Consider the following 24,393-nt stretch of genomic DNA (forward strand, 5'->3'; position numbering starts at 1 on the left):
AGACCATGTGTAAGTATTGTGCATGTTATGGTAGCGAATAGCGATCATGTAAGAAGTCCAAAGAATGGGGACATCTTTGGCTATGCTTTTTCCTGGTTACATGCCTACATCATTGCCCCCCAAGTGTTTGACTTGATTTGAAGACATGCCAACTTAGCTTTATCCTATGCTTTTGCTCATTGTGTCCACAGTTTAGTGTTCATGTTCTTTAATTTCCCTCCTTGTTTGGATTTTGCTTATATAATTCCATATCAAATAAACTTTCAGAAAACTGTAAACAATAATAGTAGCTCAACATCTTAATCCACATTAACTTCATTGCTAATATTGGCCATCGCCCACCTTAGTTAAGTTTAAAATCCAAATGTTACTTCAAAGGGATCTTACTAATTGAGTAGTCACACTTTCTAACCAAAAGCATAGTTACTTTTGACATATTTACCTTTCAAAAGACAAATGTAACTTTAGTACAACCGGAGGAGTCCTTCTTTTTCTAAAAGAATTAGAAAAAGAAAAGTCTTTTCTTTATGATACAAGCTGATGAAGTATTTATATGGTACGAAATTACATACTCTATTTTGCTTCCCACATCATAACATCCATTTGCCGGCCATATAAAAGAGCTACCCTCGTCAATATGAATAAAATTCTTTCACTCTTGACCAGAGGTCTCAAGTTCGAATCTTAAATATAAAAAAATCATATTAGAGAGTACTTTCTTTTTAAATAAATCTTATATGGTGTGAATCTTAATATAATCGGGCTCTAATACGAATATCAAACACCAGTGAGCAACCCAACCCAAAAAAAAAAGAGCTACTCACTGATATCTCCAACCATTAACAATAGCATGATCTTAAAATGTCCGCAAGTTCGAAAAAGTAATACCTTTCATTATATGATTTAGTATATGATAAGTTTATTGGAAAGAGAATATACCACAAAAGTATGAAAAAATAAATTGCCACGTTATCAAACCCCCAAAGCTTAAAAAAAATATAAAAAACAACTCAACTTTCATGTTTTAAACGACCTCCCCTTGGCTTTTCCTTTTTCTTTGCCTTCGCCAGCAAAGCCACATCATATACGCCATAAAAATGGTGGATATCGTAGAAGCTTCCGCCGACGAGGCATCTCCGCTATTATCAAATTCAAACCCGAACCCGACAAACAGGACTAGGTCCGTACGGACCAAAGTCCCAGAGGTGGAGGTCCACCTATACCGACGTGGCAAGGGCCCTATCGATGTATTCAAGTCATGCCTAGGTGGGTGGGACCAGGACCAGCTCGATGTTAGAGAGATTCTCGACAAATATGGGTTCAAATCGGTTTATGCATTCAAGCCTGAGTCGGGTCGGGGCGTGCCGATCCGATTTAACCCCCGTAATGGCCGATCAATTCTCACTTATCTAGATGGATCCAAAATTTACGTTGATGGAGAGCCTAAGGTAATTTCAATCTTTTACCACTTCACAGTTTAATATTTAATCATGGCTACATCGTGTCTTAGTTCTTTCAGAATAAAATTTTGTAATATTTAGAACTTATACAAAAAGTATTAGTACAACTTACAATTTTTATACTTCAAAAATTTTTGGACACCTTTTGGAAAAGTTTTGGATTTTTTTTTCCATGAACAATTCGAGCAAATGCAATTGGATAGCTATAGTTTTTTTTTTATGGTTAAATCCGTGAGTATTTTAGTAAAGCATGGACCTTTTTGTCGTAAAAATAATGGCCGATTCGGAGTACCAAGATTATTATTTAATTATCCGTGTGAAATGGGATAATAATTTTTGAAGACTTTTGAAAGAAAATGTATAAACTTAAAAGTTATTGCAAATCATAATTTGACATGTATTTTGTATGAGTAAATATTTGTCAGAAAAATGGTTTGAATCTCAGCTTATATTAGTTTAATATGAGCATAAAGAAGGTTGAATATTTTGTAAAGCATGAACTTTTGTGACAATTAAAAAATGCTGTAGGTAATGCGCTTACTTTTAATATAAAGTGACCAAATTAGTAGCATGAGCTTAGCTAAAAAACTTAGGGAGCAGTAGTAGCACGGTTAGGCATGAGATGATTGTTGTGTCGCACTTGATTTTCTTATTCTTTAGCTTGAAGATTGATGAATGTAAAGCTAAAAGCGAAGCAGCTATTGCTTGAATTCCAGTCTTCTATATGTTGCTCTAAGTTGTTCATTCTGTTTTTCGTTGTTCAAATAATCTATAGTTAGTCTTGACACGAGCTTTAGTCTAGTGGTAACAGCGCAACTTGTAATGTGTGAATAGGCGCTTCTCATGAGTTTGAACCCCGTCGCAGATACAAGCCTGATATTTAGGTGGAGAATAGTAGAGGTGCAAGTCCATTATCCATTGAATTTCAAACCGTGCGTCAGTGGCACTCACGGAATTCTCGGTTTTCAGAAAAAGAAAAAAAAAATGAATCTATAGTTAGTCTTATAAAATTGATGGCTAAGCATAAAGAGTTTCTTTCAATGTATGGTCTCGAAGGCAGATGTAGAGTGGTGGTACTGGGTTCATCTGAACCTCTTTTGACGAGGTGCACAATGTAAAAGTTCACTAAATTGCAAGAATTAGTAGTGATGAACCCATAATTTTAAACATATAATAGGAGGTTCTATGCTAAGAATCTTAAAGATTGGACCTGTATAGCATAAATCCTGGATTCGCCTCTGCCTTTGGTAGCTTGGAATTTTGGTGTACAATTAGTCTGAAAGCACTGGTCTTTTTTCTGCTGGAGAGTCTGAGAGAATTTATACCTAGTCAATGTCATTTGCTCTTTATTTACTGGTTCCAAATTCTTTTGGTGTTGGACCAATGTCTCTTTGACAAACTGTCAATTTGAATGGTCTCGCACTCTTGTTCGCTCCATGTGAGATTAATGTAGTGAGTGCATCTACAGATATAATGAATTCAGACAGTTTCTCTGGAAAATGGATATCATTATGCTGACTAGCAAAATATAGTCTTGTGGGAAAAATGATACTTTAGATTGACACATGAATGCGGCCTGGACCTGATTTTGAAGGAATTTATTGACATTAGGTGCTTCTGCACTTGATGGAGTTGAATAATTTTTACTGAGATATTAAACTGAGAACTCACAAGTGAAACTGAGAAGATCTCCAGGCAATGAGGGAAAAGGTTAACTTACTGGAGTTATGCAGTTCACCATTTAATTCTCAAATTTGAACTTCCAAAACTTTTTGAAACTACTTAATCCCTTCTGTAAGCATGAAGTAGCAACATGAACTGGTGTCACGTATATATCTTGAATCTTTTGCAAAAAGTCTTCTTAGCTGCAGAGTTGAATTCACGTTGTCATGGTGTTACTTGATAATGCTCTCAGTTTCTGGTGTAGCTGCAAAGATATTAAATTGTGATAGTCTGATAGAAAAGTCTATCGGAAACAGTCTCTCTGCCCTTCCAGGATAGAGGTAAGGCTGCGTCCATCATACCATCCCCAAACCCCACTTGTGGGAATACACTGGGTAGTTGTTGTTGTTGTCTGAAAGAAAAATATTTTTATGACAAAAAGACATCAAATATTGGTGGTATTCTGATTTTCCTACGGTTCCCTTCACATAAATTGGATAAAAGTTAGATTCTTCTGATGACATTTATCTCAGTTATTTCACTTTCAAATTTTTAATAGTCTCTTTCCCAAGGAAAACAGGCCATGCCTTAATGGTGAGAGGACTTTGAAAGTTGAAGGTGATCTGTTTTCTACTAGCTGCTAGAGATTTAAGAATGAGAAAAGGTCGCTCAGTTCTTTTTATCACGAATGATGTATTTGTCATACCAAGAGCTTAGTCACATATTGTTTTTTTAATAAACGCTTTAATAAGATGTTCTCACACATGTTGATGATCCTTAATTGTGCAAGTATTTGCTTATTTCACATGGTGCTCTTTAAAATAGACACTTAGATGCATATGAGTGAGTTGTAATGGTTCCTTTGTGTGATTTTTAGGACGCGTTGATCAAACCTATTACCAGGATATTGGTCGGGGTTGCAGTGGTAACCATACTTATAGTACTGCTGGTGATAAGAGATCCTCCAGAGTGGGCAAAAAAGTTGAATCTCTCTGATGGTCGAATCCCTCCATGGCTTCTGGCTTGTGCTTTTGTTGCCTTCACACGCATGAGGAAGAGAACTAGGGATTTCTTGGAAAATCGACGAAAATAAGCTGGTGGTTTACACTGCTGGATGAATATTCTCAAAGTTTTGCAGGCTTTGTTTGTCTCTTGCTTTCTCTTGTTTATTGGATTCTCATACAACTAATCATTCTTAATATTATAACCCTGCGAAGGTATATGCCAATTTTTTCCCTATTTTCTTTATGGCTATGAATTTTCTGGTTGCAACTTGCAACTAGAATTTCACACAAAGGCATTCACTTGCTCTTCTATGTTACTAACTCATTTATCTTTCGAAATATAGAGATTCTAAGGGTCCAAAGATTAGTCGGGAGCAGGGGCGGATCTACCTTATGAGGTAGGGGTACCACGACACCCGCTCGCTTCGCTAAAATTTTTACTATGTACATAATATCTCTGTAAAGAAACGTATAAATGGATATAGTGGCACCCAAAAGTCACAAAGTGAAAGTGGGTGCCATTGGTTCAGCCTTCCCTTCGAAGGCTTTCCTTGGCCTCATGAATGCAAGTTCGATTCCCTGTTGGAGCAGCTCCTTTGATTTTTCCTTTTTTCTACTTATTAAGATTTCCTTTATTTTCGGTTGAGCCCTAGGGTCTCACCTCTTTTCCTTCTTTTTCGGTTCTTTCCCTCCTTTTATTACTTGTTAAGTCTCTCTTCTTCATTTTTTGAACTTCCAGTTCTCATTTTGTTTCTATCATTATACCTTATTTTATGAACAATTATTTTCTATATTTATATAGTGGAATATAAACTAGCAATATCTTCTATTGGGTTTTGAAAAAAAATTAAATGGCTTGATTGATAGTCATTTTGAGTCGAATATCATATGTTGAATGTTGAAGGTTTTTCTTTGAAAATAATTGTCATATAAGTCAACAATTAAGATGGAAAAATAAACAAAGAACACTACAAGTAAATTAATAATGTAGTTAAGGTACTCTTTAAGCAAATATTTATATTGGATGCGCTCTTTCATGAGTGAGTTGCTCTAATGGTAAGCATCATCCACTTCCAACAAAGAGGTTGTGAGTTTGAGTCGCCCAAAAGCAAGGTGGGAGGTTGTGAGTTTATTGAAAAAACATGAAACATGATTTATACCCGCAAGTTCTAAAAACTATCACAAATACTTAACAGTACCTTCATCAATAACATTCATTATCATTATCACAAACCATAGTCCTGAACATAAATAAATTGGGTATAAAATTATCATTTTTATAATGAACTACATAATACACTAATAGATGACCGAGAAGACGAAGCAGCATCATACAACAACAACCCAGTATAATCCCACTAGTGGGGTCCAGGGAGGGTAGTGTGTACGCGGACCTTACCCCTACCCTGGGGTAGAAAGGCTGTTTCCGATAGGCCCTCGGCTTCCTTCCTCCAAGAACTCTCCACCTTGTTCTTGGGGTGACTCGAATTCACAACCTCTTGGTTGGAAGTGGAGGGTGCTCACCACTAGAGCAACTCACTCTTGTCAAAATAATAAATGGTGGGCTCTTTTATAAAATATAAAAGTATGGGGCAATTTTAAAAATTTTAAAAAAATGTAATAGTAAATTTTTGGGCCAAAATCAACTCTTGAGCTGGTTTTGGGATTTGAGAATTTGCCAAAATATAGATAAAATTTATGAACAATTTGCCAAAAATAATTTGGAAAAAATTTGGCAAAATCTATGGCCAAACCGGTCGTAAGGTAGTGAGAAAATCCGTCCTACCCACGGCCAAGTTGTCCTAATTAATGTAGTAGAACTAATTCAACTAGCTAATTTACCATGCCATGGCATTTAGACTTGCAGTTTAACGATTACACTTTCATCCTGCGTTACTGAGTGGAGTTGTAACTTGAATTAATTTTTCTATTATTTCTTTTGTTCAAGAATGGCAAAGAAAGAAACTAAATAGAGGTTTTCTTTTCTTCCAATTCTCTTGGCTTTCTTTTCAAGTTTATTTGTTTCAGTTTTGCTTGTTTCAGTCGTGTTTCCTCTAATGAAACTTAGCACCTAGGGATGCTCAATGAAAATAAACTTGAAAAGGGGCAAAGAAAAATAGCAAGAACGAATCCTTTACTTTGCGTTTGGGGAGTCTTCTGTACAGTCCTGAGTCTCAAATATATCCATTTTTTTAAATAACAGTAGTATCAGTTGGTGCGTCCGTGCGGGTACATACTATCTCCTGTCATCACAGAGTAATTTTTTCAACCAAAATTAGACAGATAAACAAAAATCAACTAACATTATATATCTCTGCTAAAATTTGGACCCTCATTTCCCGTAATCCGTTAACTTCATTCACCGCTAGACCGTACCTTTGGATGCTGAGGCAGAGAGCAGAGTCTTGGAGATGTCCGAAGATATCCAATTCAGTAGAGCTAGGATGATATGCTATTTCAGTTTGGCAATAAAAGCAGGAACAAATTTTGACAGTAAGTGGTGAAAAATAAGAAATAAAAAATAGTTATGATAAATTAAGAAACATAGAAGCCATATGTTGATAACATCTACTCGTAATATGTTTGTACCAAAATATATTATGTTAAGATAAATCCATTCGACTCTCCTTGTCAATAAATAAAAGGCAAAATGATTTCCAGGCCACTTAAATTTGTACCCATTTGTCAACTCGATAGATGAACTTAGAACGTTTCCATTTAAACACTCCAACTCTATAAAATGCATATAAATACACACCTCTAACCATTGACCATGCTTATGTGGCAACAAGGTAACTGATTGGTAGTAGTGCGTGATGCTCACGTTAAAAAGGAGCGTGAGAATACTTTTTAATTAAAAAATACTAAAATAAATAAATCATAAATCAAATGAAAAGGCAATTTCACTTCTTGCCATTGCTCCATCAATTTTGTCATCTGCATTTCATCACAAGTGACTTTAACCATGCAGTACTCAATGAAACCAAAGATCATTCCTTTACCATAATAGAAAAATCACCATGGGAGGCGAAGGAATAGCTGCAATGGGTGGACCATCGATGAAAATGGAGATGATAATAAAATTATTGAGAAAAATAGGATGTTGATGGACAAGTAAATAAGATCTATATTAGTCATTTTCCACCTCTTTACCTCAATCTCTATCTCTTACCTGTGCAAATCATGGAGAATTGCATAGACAAGTTTTTTTATAAAGAAAAAGATTATTTGGCCAGCAATCTTGCAACCATATCTTCAAGTCAAAGTTCAAATAAATCAAATTGTTGGTAGATAAGATGAAACTATTATCAGCAGAGGGCCAAATATACCCCTCTACTTTAGAAAATGGTCTAAGAATACCCCTCGTTATGCTATTGGGTTATCTATACCCCTGCAGTCATACTTTGGGTTCAAATATACCCCTCATTTAAACGGAGGGACACGTGTCATCGTCATGTTGGTCAATTCTAAATATCTCCTAATTAATTAAAAAGACTCATTACCCATACCTGAAAAATAATATTTTTTTTGTAAAAGCTGGAAAAAACTGAAATTATTTTTACTAAAAACAGAAAAAAATGAAAATATTTTTATTTTCAGTTTTTACAAACAAACTGCTTTAGAAAAAACTGAAAAATATTTTCTAAAACAATGTTTTTGTAAAAACTGGAAAAACAAAGCTGAAAATCAATTTTCTAAAACTATTTTTTTGTAAAAATTGGAAAAACTGATTTTTTTGTTTTTTTACTAAAAACTGAAAAAAATGAAAATATATATATTTTTCCAGTGTTTACAAAAAAACTGCTTTAAAAAAAGCTGAAAAATATTTTCTAAAATAATATTTTTGTAAAAACTGAAAAAAAAAACTAAAAAGCAATGTTGTTGTAAAAACTGAATAAATAAATATTTTCTTTTTTTCAGTTTTTGTTAAAAATATTTCAGTTTTTTCCAGTTTTTAATTGCTTTAGAAAATTGCTTTTCAGTTTTTTCTTTTTCCAGTTTTTACAAAAATATTGTTTTAGAAAATATTTTTCAGTTATTTTTAAATAGTTTTTTTGTAAAAACTGGAGTTTAGAAACTGTTAGTTTTTTCAGTTTTTATAAAAAAAAAAATATTTTTCGGGTATGAGTAATGAGTCTTTTTAATTAATTAGGAGATATTTAGAATTGACCAACATGACGATGACACGTGTCCTTCTGTTTAAATGAGGAGTATATTTGAACCCAAAGTATGACGGCAGGGGTATAAATAACCCAATAGTATAACGAGGGGTATTCTTAGACTATTTTTGAAAGTAGAGAGGTATATTTGGCCATTTGCCGAACTATTATTGATTTGCCCATTCGAAGCAACGCTTGGTGAAGGTCAGATCTGAAGATTTTCCTTTTTAATAGTTCTTGTTTTGTTAGTGAGAAGAGATCGAAAAATAGAAGAGGAATGTAGTGGAGCGAGAAAAAATGACAACCGTCGGAGAAATTTTCAATGATATTTGAAGGTTTCTGCCGAGTTATAAAAGGAAGAAGAAGGGTACACACAATCCACAAAATAATTATTAAAAAAAGAAAGAAATGGGACCCACAATTTACAAGTGTCAAGAAAATATAATGTGAAAGACATGGAAGTAGAAAATGTTAAATTTTATTCATGTCAACAGCGATGAACAACACTCATGGTCGTGGGTGTTTATTTATAGTCATTTAGTTAAGTTGAAATATTTAAATGAGAAAGTTCTAAGTTTATCTACCGGAACGATAAATTGGTACAAGTTTAAGTGGCCGGAGGTTATTTTAACTAAATAAATGTTAAACTCAAAATAAAAAAGTAAAACCAGAGTTAGGAGGAGTCTTTTCTTTATAGCAGAAAGTTTCTTCGATGAGGAAATTCTCATATGTCCACATTCAGTGAGTGTTAACAAAGTCAAGTTGCATGAATTGTTCCATATTTGGGCACAGCTATGAGATTATCTGCATTTTGTTCCTACTCTAAGAACGACAGCTAAGAGAAGTCACAATCTTGGGGTGAGGTGTAAGATATATGCAGTAAACTGACAGACCATAGAGGAGACTTTGCATAAATAATCTCGATTTTTTGCACTTTAATAATTAGGTTGAGAGAATAATAATAATAATTAGGTTGAGACTTGTATACAATTAAATTTCATACATAGTTATAACAATTACACGATTCTTAATTTGTGTGTATCATACAACGTTGTCTAAGGGAGAGCACTGGTTCTTAAGGGTTAAGGGTACGGGGACGGTAAGGGTAAGGGGGAGGGGTCTGTAAGGATACTTTTCTTAAGGAGATTTAAGGGTACGGGATAAGGGTACTTTTACTGGTACCCTACCAGTACACCTATCGACCCTAAGGGTGCGGTATCAGTACTTAGAGGTAATTTTAAATTAAAAATAAAAAAATTTAATTTAAATACAAACAAACTTTAATGGATGAAAAAAATTCAATACTTTTATTTCAATACTTATTAAAATAAAATTATAATTCACGAAATTTTTCAATAACTTCCACTAGTTCTTTGCTTGAAATTGATAACACTTATTCTTCTGCGTCCCTGCCGTCTCCGGTAGATATTATTTCACTATAGGCATCATTGTCTTATTGAATTACATAACACCCCGTAAATTCGGACTAGGTGTGAATGTATTAAATGGATATTAATTTGATATTTTAGACATGTGAACTCCTATCGGTAGGGTCGTTCAAAACCGAACCAAAACCGTTAACCGAACCGAACCGAATCGATGGCTTATTGGCTTATTGATATCGGATTATCGGGGTAATGGATGGTGAACAGATTGAGATTTTATAATTAACGGCTTAACGGTTTGGGGGCAAATTACTCAATTTGCTTATCGGGTAAGCCGTTAATCCGTTAAGAATTTTCATATTTACACTTTTACCCCTATGTATATAAAATACTATTGAAACCCTAAATGGCTAAATCACTAATTTCTATTTTCTAATTCGCAATTGTCAACAACCACGAGAGGTAGAGAAGTTGTCAGTCTCGTCTCTCTCTTAAACTGAGAACTGAGAAGTCGAAAAATCAAAATCTCAATGATTAATACATGTATGTCTTTATGAGTAGTCTTGATGGTATTAAAAATTTGGTTAATACGTGTATGACAGTACGAGTAGTCTTGAAGACTCATCAATTAAAAAATACCGTTTGGTTAGATCTTATATGGTATTAAAAATTTAGTATTGATTTGAAACTGTTTGATATTGATTGAATGATTATTCAAAAAATTTCTATACATTATGATCATTTTACTAGACTATGCGCAGTCTGAGTGCTCATTTGCGCGCTCAACTGTTCCCGTAGGTGGTCGTGCACTTGTGGCAGTGCCACTGCCTTTGATGCGCGTTCAGGTGCACGGTTGGGCCTTCAGCTGCGTGGGGGCGCACCCGGAAAGTCATTTTATAAGCCCTACTTTGTCCCCCACACTCCAAAACATGAAAACTTGCTCTAGAAAGGGAAGCTCTCAAGAACCTAACTTCCTCCAAGGTCCCTCCTCATCCAAGGTAAGTTCTAATAGTGATTTTAAGTTAATTCCTATTCTCCAATACCTTATTAATATGGGTAAATCCTTCAAACCATTAGATATTCGACCGAGACATCATTGTTGAGAGAAGAAACCCTAGAACTCGAGTTCAAGAGGATTGAACGTCAAGAAGGTAATATCTTCATCCTCTAATTGATAATAGCATAGGATTAATGATTATAGACTCTAATTTCATGAGAAATGAGTTGATGAGTTTGATAGGAAAGAATGAACAATTATAGGTTTGGGTTGTTAATTGCTAATTATTTATTTATGGTGTTGTTTATCTTATGGGTGATGAAGAATGGTATTGATGATAGCAAATTGAGATTTTAGAATTTGTCTAAGAGCAAGATAATGGGTTGTTGGATGTAGAAACATCATTAATAAGAGCTATGAAACTTTATGCTCATCGAGTGTTTGAGAAAATGCCTAAGTATTCAAAACATGAGTATTATTGCTAATATGGAATCTATTTGACTTGTATTGCTATATAGATTAAAGTTGAAAGGGTTGGCAAATATTGTAGTACGCTCAAGAACAGGAAGTTAAGGTATGTGAGGCTAAATCTCAATGTTTGGGAATGCTAATGATTCTCCTTACACTACGTTTCTTTTACGACGTTACTAATTAACTCAGAAATATAGTTAAGCGTAGTTCCTTGAATAGTTGCCAAACTTCTATTCTTTAGCTTCATAACTCGTTCATGACTTTCATTCTAGACGTCGTGAGCCCAGTGCGTAACCAATATAGACTTGGGTCTCAGTCTAGATTACTCAACATGTCATAAATAGTTCAAGTTTCAGTTTTCATAATCAGTTCATGAATACATATCTCAGTCTAGTCCTATTCAGTATTCCAGTATCATGTAACTTAGTATGATTCAGTATTTCAGCATCACATATTGTAGTATGATTCTCAGTTCCTGAATTTAAATCCCTGAATGTTGAACACCTGTATTTGGGCCTGAGGCCGTAGTTTATGCTTTATGCCTGTTTGGGCCTGAGGCTGTAGTTTATGCTTTATGCAAGTTTGGGTCTGAGGCCGTAGTTTATGTTTTATGCATTTTTGGCCTTAAGGCTGTAGTTATGTATACATATACTTGGGCCTAAGGCCGTAGCTTGTGCACATATATATTGGACCCGAGGTCGTAGTTTATTCAAACAAACATGTGGTTTATCATTCAGAAGAGGGAGTATACATATCCTTACTTCCTTTGTTCAGCTATCAGTTATCATTTCAGTTTCAATTTTAGTAGTTATATTTCAGTTATCAGTTCTCAGTTTCAGCATTTACAGTTCTTTCTTTCAGTTGCTTTACATACCATTGCAATTCAAATATACTGACATCCCTTTTTCTCGGGGCTTGCATCTCACGATGCAGGTAATGATTTATAGTTGGCATTTTTATAGTTATTAAGTACGCCAGTATTCAGTTATTTAGTTGCCATATCTCCAATTTTCAGTGTATCCAATTTTTGACTTATGAGTATACAGTGATGCCTGTGGGTGCTAAACAAAATGCAAGTAACAATGATTATAGCAAAATCTCTGCATGTTTTAGGTCTGGATTAAGACCTAAGACTCGCCAGATGGTGCATGAAGTGAATAATCAGATAATGGTATACTTTGATGGACAAATTTATTTATGGTAGTGTATTCGTATGTGTTTTACCTCACAGAATTTTTTTATTTAATTCTTGAAAATGGAGCCACATATTGGATGATGATAGTTTAGATTTCAGACCCCACGGTATAACATGTTAAGCATTTAATCGCAACAGGCATGGAATTGATCACCATAGTTTTGGACAGAAAAGAGCCTAAGGGCAAAATACCTAGGAGACAGAAATGTTTGATAATACCAAAGATGTGTTTTTCGCACGACTCATACATATGACTAAGAAGATATAAGGTACGAAATGTGAACCAAGAGTAGCCGATGTTGAATTTTAGGGAATGATTATAAGTTGTTCAGATTTATTCAAATCAGAACTAGAAAGTACCACGTTAGTAAGTTACTATATGAAGCAGCTATTATTGTGAGACAAACAATATGACAGTTCTCCCTTAAGTTATGTGACTAAGTATTTACCCCGAATGTTTATAGTTTTATATGATTTTGAAGGGTATAGAATGTTTGGGGTTAGATATTCCAATTTCGTTTAAGACAAATGAAACTTCCCTAAGTGTGATTCATGTACATATTTAAAAAATAAATAATAGTATGCGACCGTAAAATAGGGTTGGATAGTGAGGAAAGTTAGAATTAACCCTATGCTTCACTTTAGTTATTCATAGCAGAACAAGAAAATATGATGCTAATAGGTGGTTAGTAAAGGAATAGTAAGTAAGTTTTGAGTAGATACAATGAATTAGCAATTTTAGTTGAGCTAGTAAAGGTACGATTTGATTTACTTAGCCAGGTTAACTCTAATGTGTGGATGATAATTTGAAATACCGAACGCATACTAGAATCCAAAGAGTTTAAGTTAAACCCAAAGTACAGTGACAGTGGAAGAAGAAAAAAAATCAGCTAGACAGTAAGAGAGCAAGCTACAGAAGAATAGTTTTTAAGAGTTATCGAAAAAAGGTTTACCCAAGATTGACAGTGTGAGCAGAGTTAAATCATTAAGATTGTGTATGATGATTGTGAATGCATTAGCTTTCCATTTATGTAAGTAATTTAGTTTTCCTAGTAAGAAAGACTACTCAGAAGTAAGTCAGAAGATGAGTCTCCATTGACGTAAATCACAACAAAAGAGAGATCCGCAGGTACAAGACTTTAACCTTTGGTATAAAGGGAGATGTGAAAATCGTCAGTAAGTCCAGTTGGAGATTTGAAACCCGCATAGTTAGCATGGGATATAAAAACTATAAAATCATGCCTAGTTGTGTATCATGAGGGTAGTGCCATTGCACGAGACTCTAATCTTCGGAGTACCGGTCAAAGACTTAGCTCACAACAATACTATAACTATTTTCAAGAAGTACCTTAAAAGGCAAAATACATAGTTTACCCCCTGACCTATGGACTAAATCCCAGTGACATACGTTTTGCGGACAAAAATTACTTTACACACTCAACCTTTTCAAAGTGTGTCTAAGACACACCACTTTTTCTAAATGACCAGCGCGTAAAACCTCTATATATTTTGTCCAAATCCTTATGTCAGCCCACGTGTAAAGATTTTATTTGATTTTATTTATTTTTCTTATTTTAATAGATAAAAAGAAAAGAGAAAAAATGCATCAGCCTTTCATCCCCAATTGAACCCCTGCCATCCCCCGTTGTCCCCCACCTGAATACCGACGTCCCCCGTTAGCCTCTCCCACCCCCATGTCTTCCTCTTTCTTATACCCCTTTTCCTTCTTCTGTACCTTCATTAGTCTTCTACCCAAATTTTCTTCCTTTTCGTTTCTTCCCAATAGCTACTTCATAGCTTCATTATACACGAGTGACTCTATTGTCACCACATACTCTTCACCAAATTCTTCTTAAATCAGAAGCTAAACAACGACTTTATTAGTTAAAATGGAATCGTAATCAGGGTGGGCATAAATTGAACATTGATTTTATTGATTTTGTTTGTGGTTTTGGTAATTAGCTTAAATCTTGAATTGTGATTTTAGTATCATTGTGGTAAAGGCTCTCTTTTACAGAAATTGGGGTTGTGTGTTTGTTTATTGCTCTATCATACGGTCTCGTTGTTTCACTATGAATTGTATGGATTTATGGGTTATTTTCTGCATGTTTTTATGAGTTTTTGTTCTTAACATTTTCTGGTGGTTCAATAGGTCTTGATTGCACTTTTGACAAATGGGGAGAGACGAACTTTGTATTTGGGATACATGTGGATTGCTGAAAAAATTAGTGCTTTTGAAGGTCTTGATGGTGGTGATGCCGTCACCCATGGTTCAATGGTAGCCTGGGAAGATGAAGAAGATCGAGTAATTGGAAATTTTTTGGTAGTTAGGAGTAGAATTGTAATTTTAAGTTTTTTTTTTTTGAAAAATAAGAAAAATGACACGTGTTACAATCTTTTTGGTGCGTGTTATGCACCTCCCTAAAAAGTGGTCAAAATAAAAGTGGTGTGTCTTAGACACACTTTAAAAATGTTGAGTCTATAAAGTAATTTTTGTCCGCAAAAAGTGTATCACGGGGATTTGGTCCATAGTTCAGGGGGTGAACTATGTATTTTGCCATCTTAAGAAGATAATCAAGTATGGAAAGTATAGATCATGATTGAGGCAGACAAGAGAATCAAGTATGGAAAGTATGGATCATGATTGAGGCAGACAAGAGAACTATGGTGAAAGAAGTTCACCGTTTAGCCAAGTTAGGAGTTCAGCTTTCGAACTCCGAAGATGGTGGAGTTGTTGTCCAGAACAAGACTTGTTCCTCCTTAGTAGCCGAAGTGAATGAGAAACAATTTGATGATCCCTACTTGTTGCAGCTGAAAGAGAGGATTCACAAGTATGAGACGATGACTTTTGAACAAGGAGAAGATGATGATACTTTGAAGTACCAAGATGAATTGTGTTTTCCAGACATAGATGGACTTAGAAAGGGAGGATCATGTTATAAGCCCATAATTGCAGGTATTCTATCCACCCAGATTTCCCATAGATGTATCATACTCAAGGAGATTTATTGGTGGAACGACATGAAAAAGTATGTCGCATACTTTTTGACCAAGTGTACGCATTATCAGCAAGTGAAAGTTGAGCAACAGAAAACCTAGTGTCTTACCATAGAATATATATAGACTTGAGTGGAGATGGTAAATATAGACTTTATAACATGATTATCTTGCTTGTTTTGAAATCATGATTTGATTGGATGATTGTAGATCGACTTACCAAGTCAGCACACTTTTTGCCAGTAAAGACCATAAATTTAACAGAAGATTATGCCAAGTTGTACATTCAGGAAATCGTCTGATTGCATAAGACTCCATTGTCCATCATTTTAGATCACAATGCTTAGTTTACAACAAACTTTTAGAAGACCTTTCAGAAAGGATTAGGCACAATAGTAAACCTCACCATAATTTTTCATCCTCAGAAAGATGGCCAGACAGAGCACACTATTCAGATACTTGAGGATATGTCCTTTATTTTAAAGGTAATTAGAATGATGACATACCTCTCATTAAGTTTTCTAATAATAACGGCTACCATTCTAGTATCAAGATGATATCGTACGAAGCTATGTATGGGTGAAGGTATATATCGCCAATTGATTAGTTCAAAGTTGGCAAAGCAGAGTTGTTGGGACGAGGTTTGGTATATCAAGCTGTAGAGAAATTCAAGTTGATTCAACAACATTTGAAGATGGCTCAGAGCTGCCAAAGGTCCTATTCGGACATGCGGCATAGAGACCTAGAGTTTTAAGTTTATGATTGGGTGTTTATGAAAGTTCTGCTTATGAAAGGTGTTTTAAGATTTTGGGAAGAAAGGAAAGCTCAGTCCCATATACATCAAGCCGTATAAGATCCTACGAAGGATCATGCAAGTACCTTGCAAGTTAGAGTTGCCACCATAATTGGCGGCTGTACACCCAGTATTTCACGTGTCATGTTATAACATTCAAGTTTCTAGTATTTAGATATTCATATTAGTTGAGTACTCAGATATTCATGTCAGCTTAGTACTCAAATACTCATGTCAATCCAGTACTCAATATTCATGTCAGTTTAGTACTCCGATATTCATGTCAGTTCAGTGCTCAGATATCATGTCAGTTCAGTACTCAAATATTCATGCCAGTTCAGTATTTATATATCCATGTTAGTTCAATATTCACGTATCCATGGCAGACCAGTATTCACGTATATGTTTCATGTTATATGCGCACTATGATGCCTTGTGAGGCTTGTGATATACTATTATAGCTGGAGGGTGTTTCAGAGAAATGTTGAAGGTAACTAACCTTTTCATTTAGACCTTATATAATAATCTTCATGTCTTTTAGTATTCAGTCAGCTCAATATTCAGTCAATGCAGTAGTCATTTAGTTCAGTATCTCAATAATTCAGTAATCATGTATTCATTCAGTTTAGTATTGCGTGTTCATGAAAGTTTAGTGTTCACACGTTTCCACCAGACCCGTTTAAGGTCCATAGTTAGTCGTAGTTACAGTCGGGACAATCATTCGAGGACGAATGATCCCAAGGGGAAGATAATATAACACCCCATAAATTCGAACTAGGTGTGGATGTGTTAAATGGATATTAATTTGATATTTTAGACATATGAACTCCTATCTGGATGACTATGGGTGGAAATAGTTGTTTTGGAATCAAGACGGAGAGTGAGGTGCATAAGATTCGATAAAATCGACTAAGTTTATAGAAAGTTTGTATTATAGAAGAATTTCATGCAAATCTGTTAGAAATTTGAGAAAATATAAAACATGACAGTTGTAGCCCTTTGAAATACCTTTTCAATAATATGTTGTGGAGCCTGAATGAATTTCTATACAAAATGTTAGGCGCATTTTACTGGACGGTGCGCAGTCTGCGCGCTCAATTGTTCCCGTGTGCAGCCGCGCACTTGTGGCAGTGCCACTGTCTTTGATGTGTGTTTAGGTACACGGTTGGGCCTTCATCTGAATCGGGGCGCACTCGAAAAGTCATTTTATACGCCCTACTTCGTCCCCCACACCCCAAAACACGAAAACGTGCTCTAGAAAGGGAGGCTCTTAAGAACCTAACTTCCTCCAAGGTCCCTCCTCATCCAAGGTAAGTTCTAACAGTGACTCTAAATTAATTTCAATTCTCCAATACCTTATTAACATGGGTAAATCCTTCAGATTATTAGATATTCGATCGATACATCATTATTGAGAGAATAAATCCTAGAACTCGAATTCAAGAGGCTTGAACGTTAAGAAGGTAATATCTCCATCCTCTATTTGATTATAGCATTGGATTAATGATTATAGACTCTAAGTTCATGAGATATGAGTTGATAAGTTTGATAGGAAAGAATGAACGATTATAGGTTTGGGTTGTTAATTGCTATTTATTTATTTATTTATTTATTTATTTATTTATGGTGTTATTTATCTTATGGGTGATGAAGAATGGTATTAACTATAGCAAGTTGAGATTTTAGAATTTGTCTGTGAGAAAGAGAATGTGTTGTTGGGTGTAGAAACACCATTAATAAGGGCTATGAAGCTTTATGCTCATCGAGTATTTGAGAAAATGCCTAAGTGACCAAAACATGAGTATTATTGCTAATATGGAATCCATTTAACTTGTATTGCAATATAGATTAAAGTTGAAAGGGTTGGCGAATATTGTAGTACGCTCAAGAGCAGGAAGTTAAGGTATGTGAGGCTAACTCTCTATGTTTGGGAATATTAATGATTCTCATTTCTCCCTACACTACGTTTCTTTTACGACGTTACTAATTGCCTCCGAAATATAGTTAAGCCTAGTTCCTTGAATAGTTGCAGAACTTCTATTCTTTAGCTAAATAACTCGTTCATGACTTTCATTCTGAACGTCGTGAGCTCAATGCGTAATCAATATAAACTTGGGTTTGATGCCTATGAGTCTCAGTCTAGATTACTTAGCATGTCATAAATAGTTCAAGTTTCAGTTTTCATAATTAGTTCATGAATACATGTCTTAGTCTAGTCCTATTCAGTATTCCAGTATCATGTAACTTAGTATGATTCAGTATTTCAGTATCACATATTGTAGTATGATTCTCAGTTCCTGAATTTAAATCCCTGAATGTTGAACACCTATATTTGGGCCTGAGGCCGTAGTTTATGTTTTATGCATGTTTGGGCCTGGGGCTATAGTTTATGCTTTATGCATGTTTGGGTCTGAGGCCGGAGTTTATGCTTTATGTATTTTTGAGCCTGAGGCCATAGTTATGTATACGTATACTTGGGCTTGAGTCCGTAGCTTGTGCATATATATATTAGGCCCGAGGCCGTAGTTTATTCAGATAAACAGGTGGTTCATCATTCAGATGAGGGAGTATTCATATCATTACTTCCTTTGTTCAGTTATGAGTTATCATTTTAGTTGCAGTTTCAGTTTCAACAGTTATCATTTCAGTTATCAGTTCTCAGTTATCAACTCAGTTTCAGTTTCAGCATTTACAGTTCTTTCTTTCAGTTGCTTTTACATACCAGTGCAATTCAAATGTACTGACGTCCCTTTTGTCCGGGGCCTGCATCTCATGATACATGCAATGATTTACAGGTTGACGATTCAGAGCGCTAGGATTCTCGTACCTGCTATTTGGTGATCCCTAGTTCTTTAGGGGTATAATTATTACCTTATAGTCTTCAGTATTTTCAGACAGTCAGTGTTTTCAGTACTTCATTAGAGGCTTCATAAATTAGAGTAATAGTTAGATAGAGTCACAGGCTTTTCATGTTAAGCAATGTTGGCTACAAATATGTTTCAGACTTATATTAGTATTTTCGCACTTGATTTATATCATTCAAACTTTCAGTATATCAGCATGTGTTAGTTATCTTCCGCATTCATTATCTTATGATATCACATGTTGATTCAGCCAGCCTGTTGGTTCGCTCGGCCGCATGTAGTCAGGCACTGTATATCGTGTTATGTCGAGGCCCATGTTCGGGGAGTGACAAATTATTTCTCGAAGACCAAAGTTCTTTCTCTTCCAATATTTCAGCAAGTCTTCATTTCCTTCACTATCGCAAACATTATTTCTAACATTTGTTTTAGGAAAACCTTGAAAAGTAGGATTATACGTTTCTTGTATGTATCGCTTAAACCCGAACTTGTTAGGATTTGTTTCAAAACGATGACCCCCCTCCTTAACATTACCCTTAGTCAATCTATTACACTTTTGTTTACCAGTTTAGGAGCCATTTTACTAATAAATAATTAAAATTACAAAAAATAGCAACATAAGTATAACAAAAATTAATGCGAAAATTAAGGGTAGCGGTAAAGTATGGGTACCTGTCCGATACCTTAAGGGTACTAATCGGACCGGTACTATAGGTATTTTTTCGGTACCCTCCCATTACCCTTACCCTTTACCCAAATTCTTCACCCAAATCCCTAATACGGATCGGTACGGTGCAGTACGAGTACCCGTACGGATCGATACAAGTACAGGTAATACCCTCCTTGCATGTTTCCGAAGGGACTAATAACAATTGCAACTAAATGAGAATTTAACTAAGGAAATGTTGTACCTATAATCATTCATCCCGTACGTGTAAGTTTTGGAGATTGACAGAGCTAATAGCCCTATAAATTTTAGATTGATGGCTTTAAAATTATATGTCTAGGACACTTGAAGAGTGATATATTTTCGTTGGAAATTATTTTGATGGAGTATATATATATATATATATATATATATATATATATATATATATATATATATATATATATAAAATTTCATATTTCGTGCACCTCCAAACATGTTTCCTACATCAGCTTTCTAGTACAGGAAACGCGTTTTCCAATTAGTTTGATTTTTTGATTACGTGGGGTTGAGTTTAATGGTTTGATAGGTGACAAAAAATTGATATAGTGACTTTTGTAAGATGAATATTTACTAGGAAAACCACCCAAGAAATTTTGAATAGAATGTATTAATAATGATGGTATTAGTTATGCATACATTAATTATGCTGAAATTATTTCTTATCGACCGTTTGGTTTGGTGTATTAATAGTTACATGCATTGCATAATTATTTTAGAAAATTATTTGTTTACAAAAATACCCTCCAAATTCTTTAGGAATGATTACATTAATTTGGTCTATACATGTTGTGCATTTGATTATCCAAGACAGTGTGTCCATGGAGCCGATGAGGAAGAGGAAGAGGAAGAGGAAGAGGAAGAGGAAGAATCCCATGATTGTAGAGAAAAGTACTTTAATTTTCAAAAAAGAAATTGTGATTTTTAGCATTTTTTTTGTTAAATATGATATTTTAATAAAAAGGATGATTAATTGAAAGAATTTAATATTAGAAAATGGGGTGGAAAAAAATTAGATAAGGCAAATTTATCAGCCTGTATCTTATTTACATTAATGAAAAACAGGTAAAAAGAATTCTAATTAAGCATAAAATTTGAAGGGGCAATTTTATCTTTAATTAAGTTTTTGCATGTATTAATAACTTTGGTATTGCTAATACCATGATTTGCTATGTATTAAATATACATAGAACAATACCAAATAGTGTGTATGACTAATGCTTGTATTAGTTATAGATAAATTAAAAAATGTATCAAATAAAATATTACTAATATACAAAGCTAATGCATACATTTTTTGTTAATGCAATCTACGAACGACCTCAAGAGTCGGAAGCTTAGCTCGTAGATTTAGCTCAACTTACTTACTTGATCTTGTTTTTAAGGTCCAAGAATAAATTAAAGACCATCGATCTTAGACCCCTCTTTTTTAGAATTTAATCACCATAAGTCCATAACGTACAGATATAGTCAAAACGAACTTATACTCAATTCTCCTCCTTTATTTACTTATTTATATTTTCGCAAGACATTTTTGGAACTGAAAAGTCAAGATCAGTCCCTTTATGTAATGAATATCTTTTTTTCTTCTTTAATTTGAAGCTCCTTTCATTAGAAAAAAAGAAGGTATACTCAATTACTTGGCTAAGGGACCTCAGTAGAAGACACACAATGAATATGTCATTTAATGCAACGCACAAATGAAGATCTTGATTAAATATGAACAAAATGATTCATTTATGATTCAATATTTGCTCATCTAGCTCCTACCTAGAAAATGACTAAATTTGAATGAAAAAACAATCATAACGGCCTCCTAATTAACTCTTGCAAAGTCTTGCTTATATAGGAATATAAAAACTAAATAATTTCACCCTAATATCTAACAACTTGATCCTCAACCTGTTATTTTACGGTCTAAACTACAAATACTCAATAAGTTACTTAATTTGCTTGCTAAGAAATATAAATAAAGAATGAAATTGATGGATATACAAGAATCTTTTTCACCAAATTTTTGTGGTAAATTGTTTGAGACACCGGTCAATACATATTTGGCTCAACTTGTATTTGAAAGTGCAAGAGGGGGTGAATTGTAATTTTTTTCTTTTTCGAGGTAGTCGACTAATTTGAGTTCTAGTCGACTGGACTTTTCAGGAATAGAATGTAAAAGATAAATTGCAGAAAGTAAATGACATAATATATTTTTATACTAGTTCAGATTCAGAATGAATTCTACGTCCAGTCCCCTACGTCCAGTCCCCTTGATTTGGAAGGGTGATCTCTTTCAAGTATGAAGTGGCTTAGTACAGATAAGTTGATGTTGTTGTTGGCCAAAGTAAAGAACGGTTTTGAAGATTGACAAAAGAACTCAGGGATGAACAAGGTTCATCACTGGTAGGCATAGACACGGGCAGATTCAAAGCATGTGAGATGCACATGCAGGAGATAAACGAAATCTGGCATAATAATAGATATTTTCTGATCGAAAAGATTGCATAATTAATAAGGAGAAGGATTCCTTACTCAACGAGAACATTATCCAAGATAAGGAAGGAGTTAGGAGTTGAGATTAACTAGAACTCTTCCACCAAGGAAGAGTAGCATTAGAACTCTAGTTGCTTTCTACTCTACTAACTCTATAAATCGCAGGAAGTTCTCATTCTACAGGAGACGCACAAAAGAAGAAGTTAAGCAAGAATTGAGAGCAAAATAGCGAGGCAATTTTGCAAGCAGTTCGAGTGATATTTGAGGGTGCGAATCTGACGCTACTTGAACCAGCTAGAAGAACCAGTTCCAACTGTTGTCTTTTAGTCTAGTTATTTGTAGTAGTTGGTTTTAACTTGTACCTTTTTTTGCTTTATCTAGAAGCGTCTGTAATAGGTACTTTGTGTTTTCAAGTTAGAGTTAACTTAAAGTTTGTCGCAAATAGCTAGAGGCTAGTTTGCTACAAAGGGATTAGAGTTAATCTTAGTTTTACAAAAGTGTTTTGTAAATGCAGTTTTTGGCTGAGTGATTTAGTGGAGAGTTTGAAAAAATCCTACTGGGAAGTAGGTATATTTTTTTCACCTTTTGAGCCAGGTGTTTTTCACGTAAAAATCTCTGTGTTCTTTATTTTCTGTACTTATTATTCCGCAATAGTAGTAGTTGGAACACATAGAAGAACCATGTCCTTCTATAATCCACGCGAAAAATTGGACACCACACAAATCACCCCCCCTCTTGTGTGGTATTGACGTATAAAACATCAATTGATATCATAGCGGGTTATCCTTGAAGAGGCTAACACCTTAGGAGAAGATCAAGAAGAGTGCACCACCTGGGAACTGGGAAGGACAATCAACTGTTAGGCCTCCACTCTTCAATGGCCAGTACTACTCCTGGTGGAAGAACAGAATGAGAGATCACATAATTGGAGAAGACTACGAGCTATGTGACATTGTTACTGATGGTCCTTTGGCTACCATGAAGAAGAATGCTGAAGGAGTAGATGTGCCAAAGACAAGAGCTGACTGCACTGCTGAGGACTTGAGAAAGTGGGAGAATAATTCTAAGGCCAAGAAATGGCTTGTGTGTGGACTCGGTCCAGACGAGTACAACAGAATTCAAAGCTGTACTACTGCTAAGGAAATTTGGGACACCTTGCAAGTGGCTCATGAAGGAACTGCTCAGGTGAAGAGGTCTAGAGGTACTTTACTATATTCTCAATATGAGAATTTTACTATGAAGGAAGGAGAGACTATCCAAGAGATGTATACAAGGTTTACCACACTGACTAATGAACTGAAGTCTCTTGGAAGGACTCTTCTTGAAGAAGACAAAGTTGAGAAGATTTTGGCTAGAGTTCTACCAGTCTCTTGGGAAAGCAAAATCACTGCAATTCAGGAATCTAAGAACATTGCAACTCTTAAATTGGATGAGCTGATTGGAAATCTCACTGCGTATGAACTTAGAAGGTAGACCATGAAGATGGATGTGCCCAAGAAGGAAAGGAGCCTGGCACTCAGAATCACTGAAGGTGTTGATCTGGAGGAAGATGAAGTGGCTATGATCACAAAGGACATCAAGAAATACCTTATGAGAGGAAAATGTTCTTCAAGAGGTGGAAATTATAACAAAGCAAGGGTTCCTAAAAAAATGACCAATAAGGGCTGCTACAAGTGTGGGAAGACTGATCATCACATCAAGAACTGCCATAAATGGGAAATTGAATGGAAGAAGGAAAGATCTGAACGAAGGAACAGGAAGAAAAAATAGGTTCATCCCAAGAAGAACAAAGGATCAACAAAGGCTATGGTTGCTGCTTGGGGAGAAAGTTCAGATGAGGAATCAGATGATGAGGATGGAGATGAACAAGCACTTATGGTAACTGGAGAATCCGATGGGGAATCTTATGAGGAATATGAGGTTCAAGTGAAGGGGAGCAGCCAAATATGGTACATGGACAGTGGCTGCTCAAAGCATATGACAGGAAGCAAGTACCAGTTCCTTTCACTTGAGGATCTCAAAGGAGGAAATATCTCCTTTGGAAATGGAAAGAAAGGTGAAATCATTGGGGTTGGTAAGATAGGTAAGGATGACTCTCATTCCATTGAGAATGTCTACTTGATAGACGGCTTGAAGTATAGCCTAATTAGTGTGTCACAATTGTGTGATAGAGGTAACTTGGTAGCATTCACCTCTACTAAATATTTTATGATAA

General features: G+C 35.1%; 2 protein-coding genes and 1 long non-coding RNA gene across 3 annotated transcripts; all 3 read left to right on the forward strand.

The window, feature by feature from the left end:
• Positions 1-994: 994 nt before the first annotated feature.
• On the forward strand, positions 995-4,350 carry LOC104090494 (uncharacterized). The gene is made up of 2 exons (XM_009595600.4): positions 995-1,448; positions 4,000-4,350. The coding sequence occupies exons 1-2, from the start codon at positions 1,098-1,100 to the stop codon at positions 4,213-4,215; spliced, it is 567 nt and encodes a 188-aa protein (XP_009593895.1). The 5' UTR covers positions 995-1,097; the 3' UTR covers positions 4,216-4,350.
• Positions 4,351-14,073: 9,723 nt separating this feature from the next.
• LOC104090495 (uncharacterized) lies at positions 14,074-15,428 on the forward strand. The gene is made up of 2 exons (XR_684946.4): positions 14,074-14,240; positions 14,487-15,428. It is a non-coding gene; the product is annotated as an uncharacterized lncRNA (long non-coding RNA).
• A 7,659-nt stretch (positions 15,429-23,087) lies between these two features.
• Positions 23,088-23,651, forward strand: LOC138902966 (uncharacterized). The gene has a single exon (XM_070190873.1). The coding sequence runs from the start codon at positions 23,088-23,090 to the stop codon at positions 23,649-23,651; it is 564 nt and encodes a 187-aa protein (XP_070046974.1).
• The last annotated feature ends 742 nt before the right edge of the window (positions 23,652-24,393 follow it).

The sequence above is a fragment of the Nicotiana tomentosiformis genome, chromosome 12, assembly GCF_000390325.3.
Source record: "Nicotiana tomentosiformis chromosome 12, ASM39032v3, whole genome shotgun sequence".
In the NCBI taxonomy this organism is placed as follows: Eukaryota; Viridiplantae; Streptophyta; class Magnoliopsida; order Solanales; family Solanaceae; genus Nicotiana; species Nicotiana tomentosiformis.

Bases quoted from the DNA above. Each gene is read 5' to 3' on its own strand.
- LOC104090494 (XM_009595600.4), top strand. From the start codon at position 1,098: ATGGTGGATATCGTAGAAGCTTCCGCCGACGAGGCATCTCCGCTATTA. The intron at 1,449-3,999 runs GTAATTTCAATC...TGTGATTTTTAG, and splicing joins ACGTTGATGGAGAGCCTAAG to GACGCGTTGATCAAACCTAT.
- LOC138902966 (XM_070190873.1), top strand. From the start codon at position 23,088: ATGAGAGATCACATAATTGGAGAAGACTACGAGCTATGTGACATTGTT.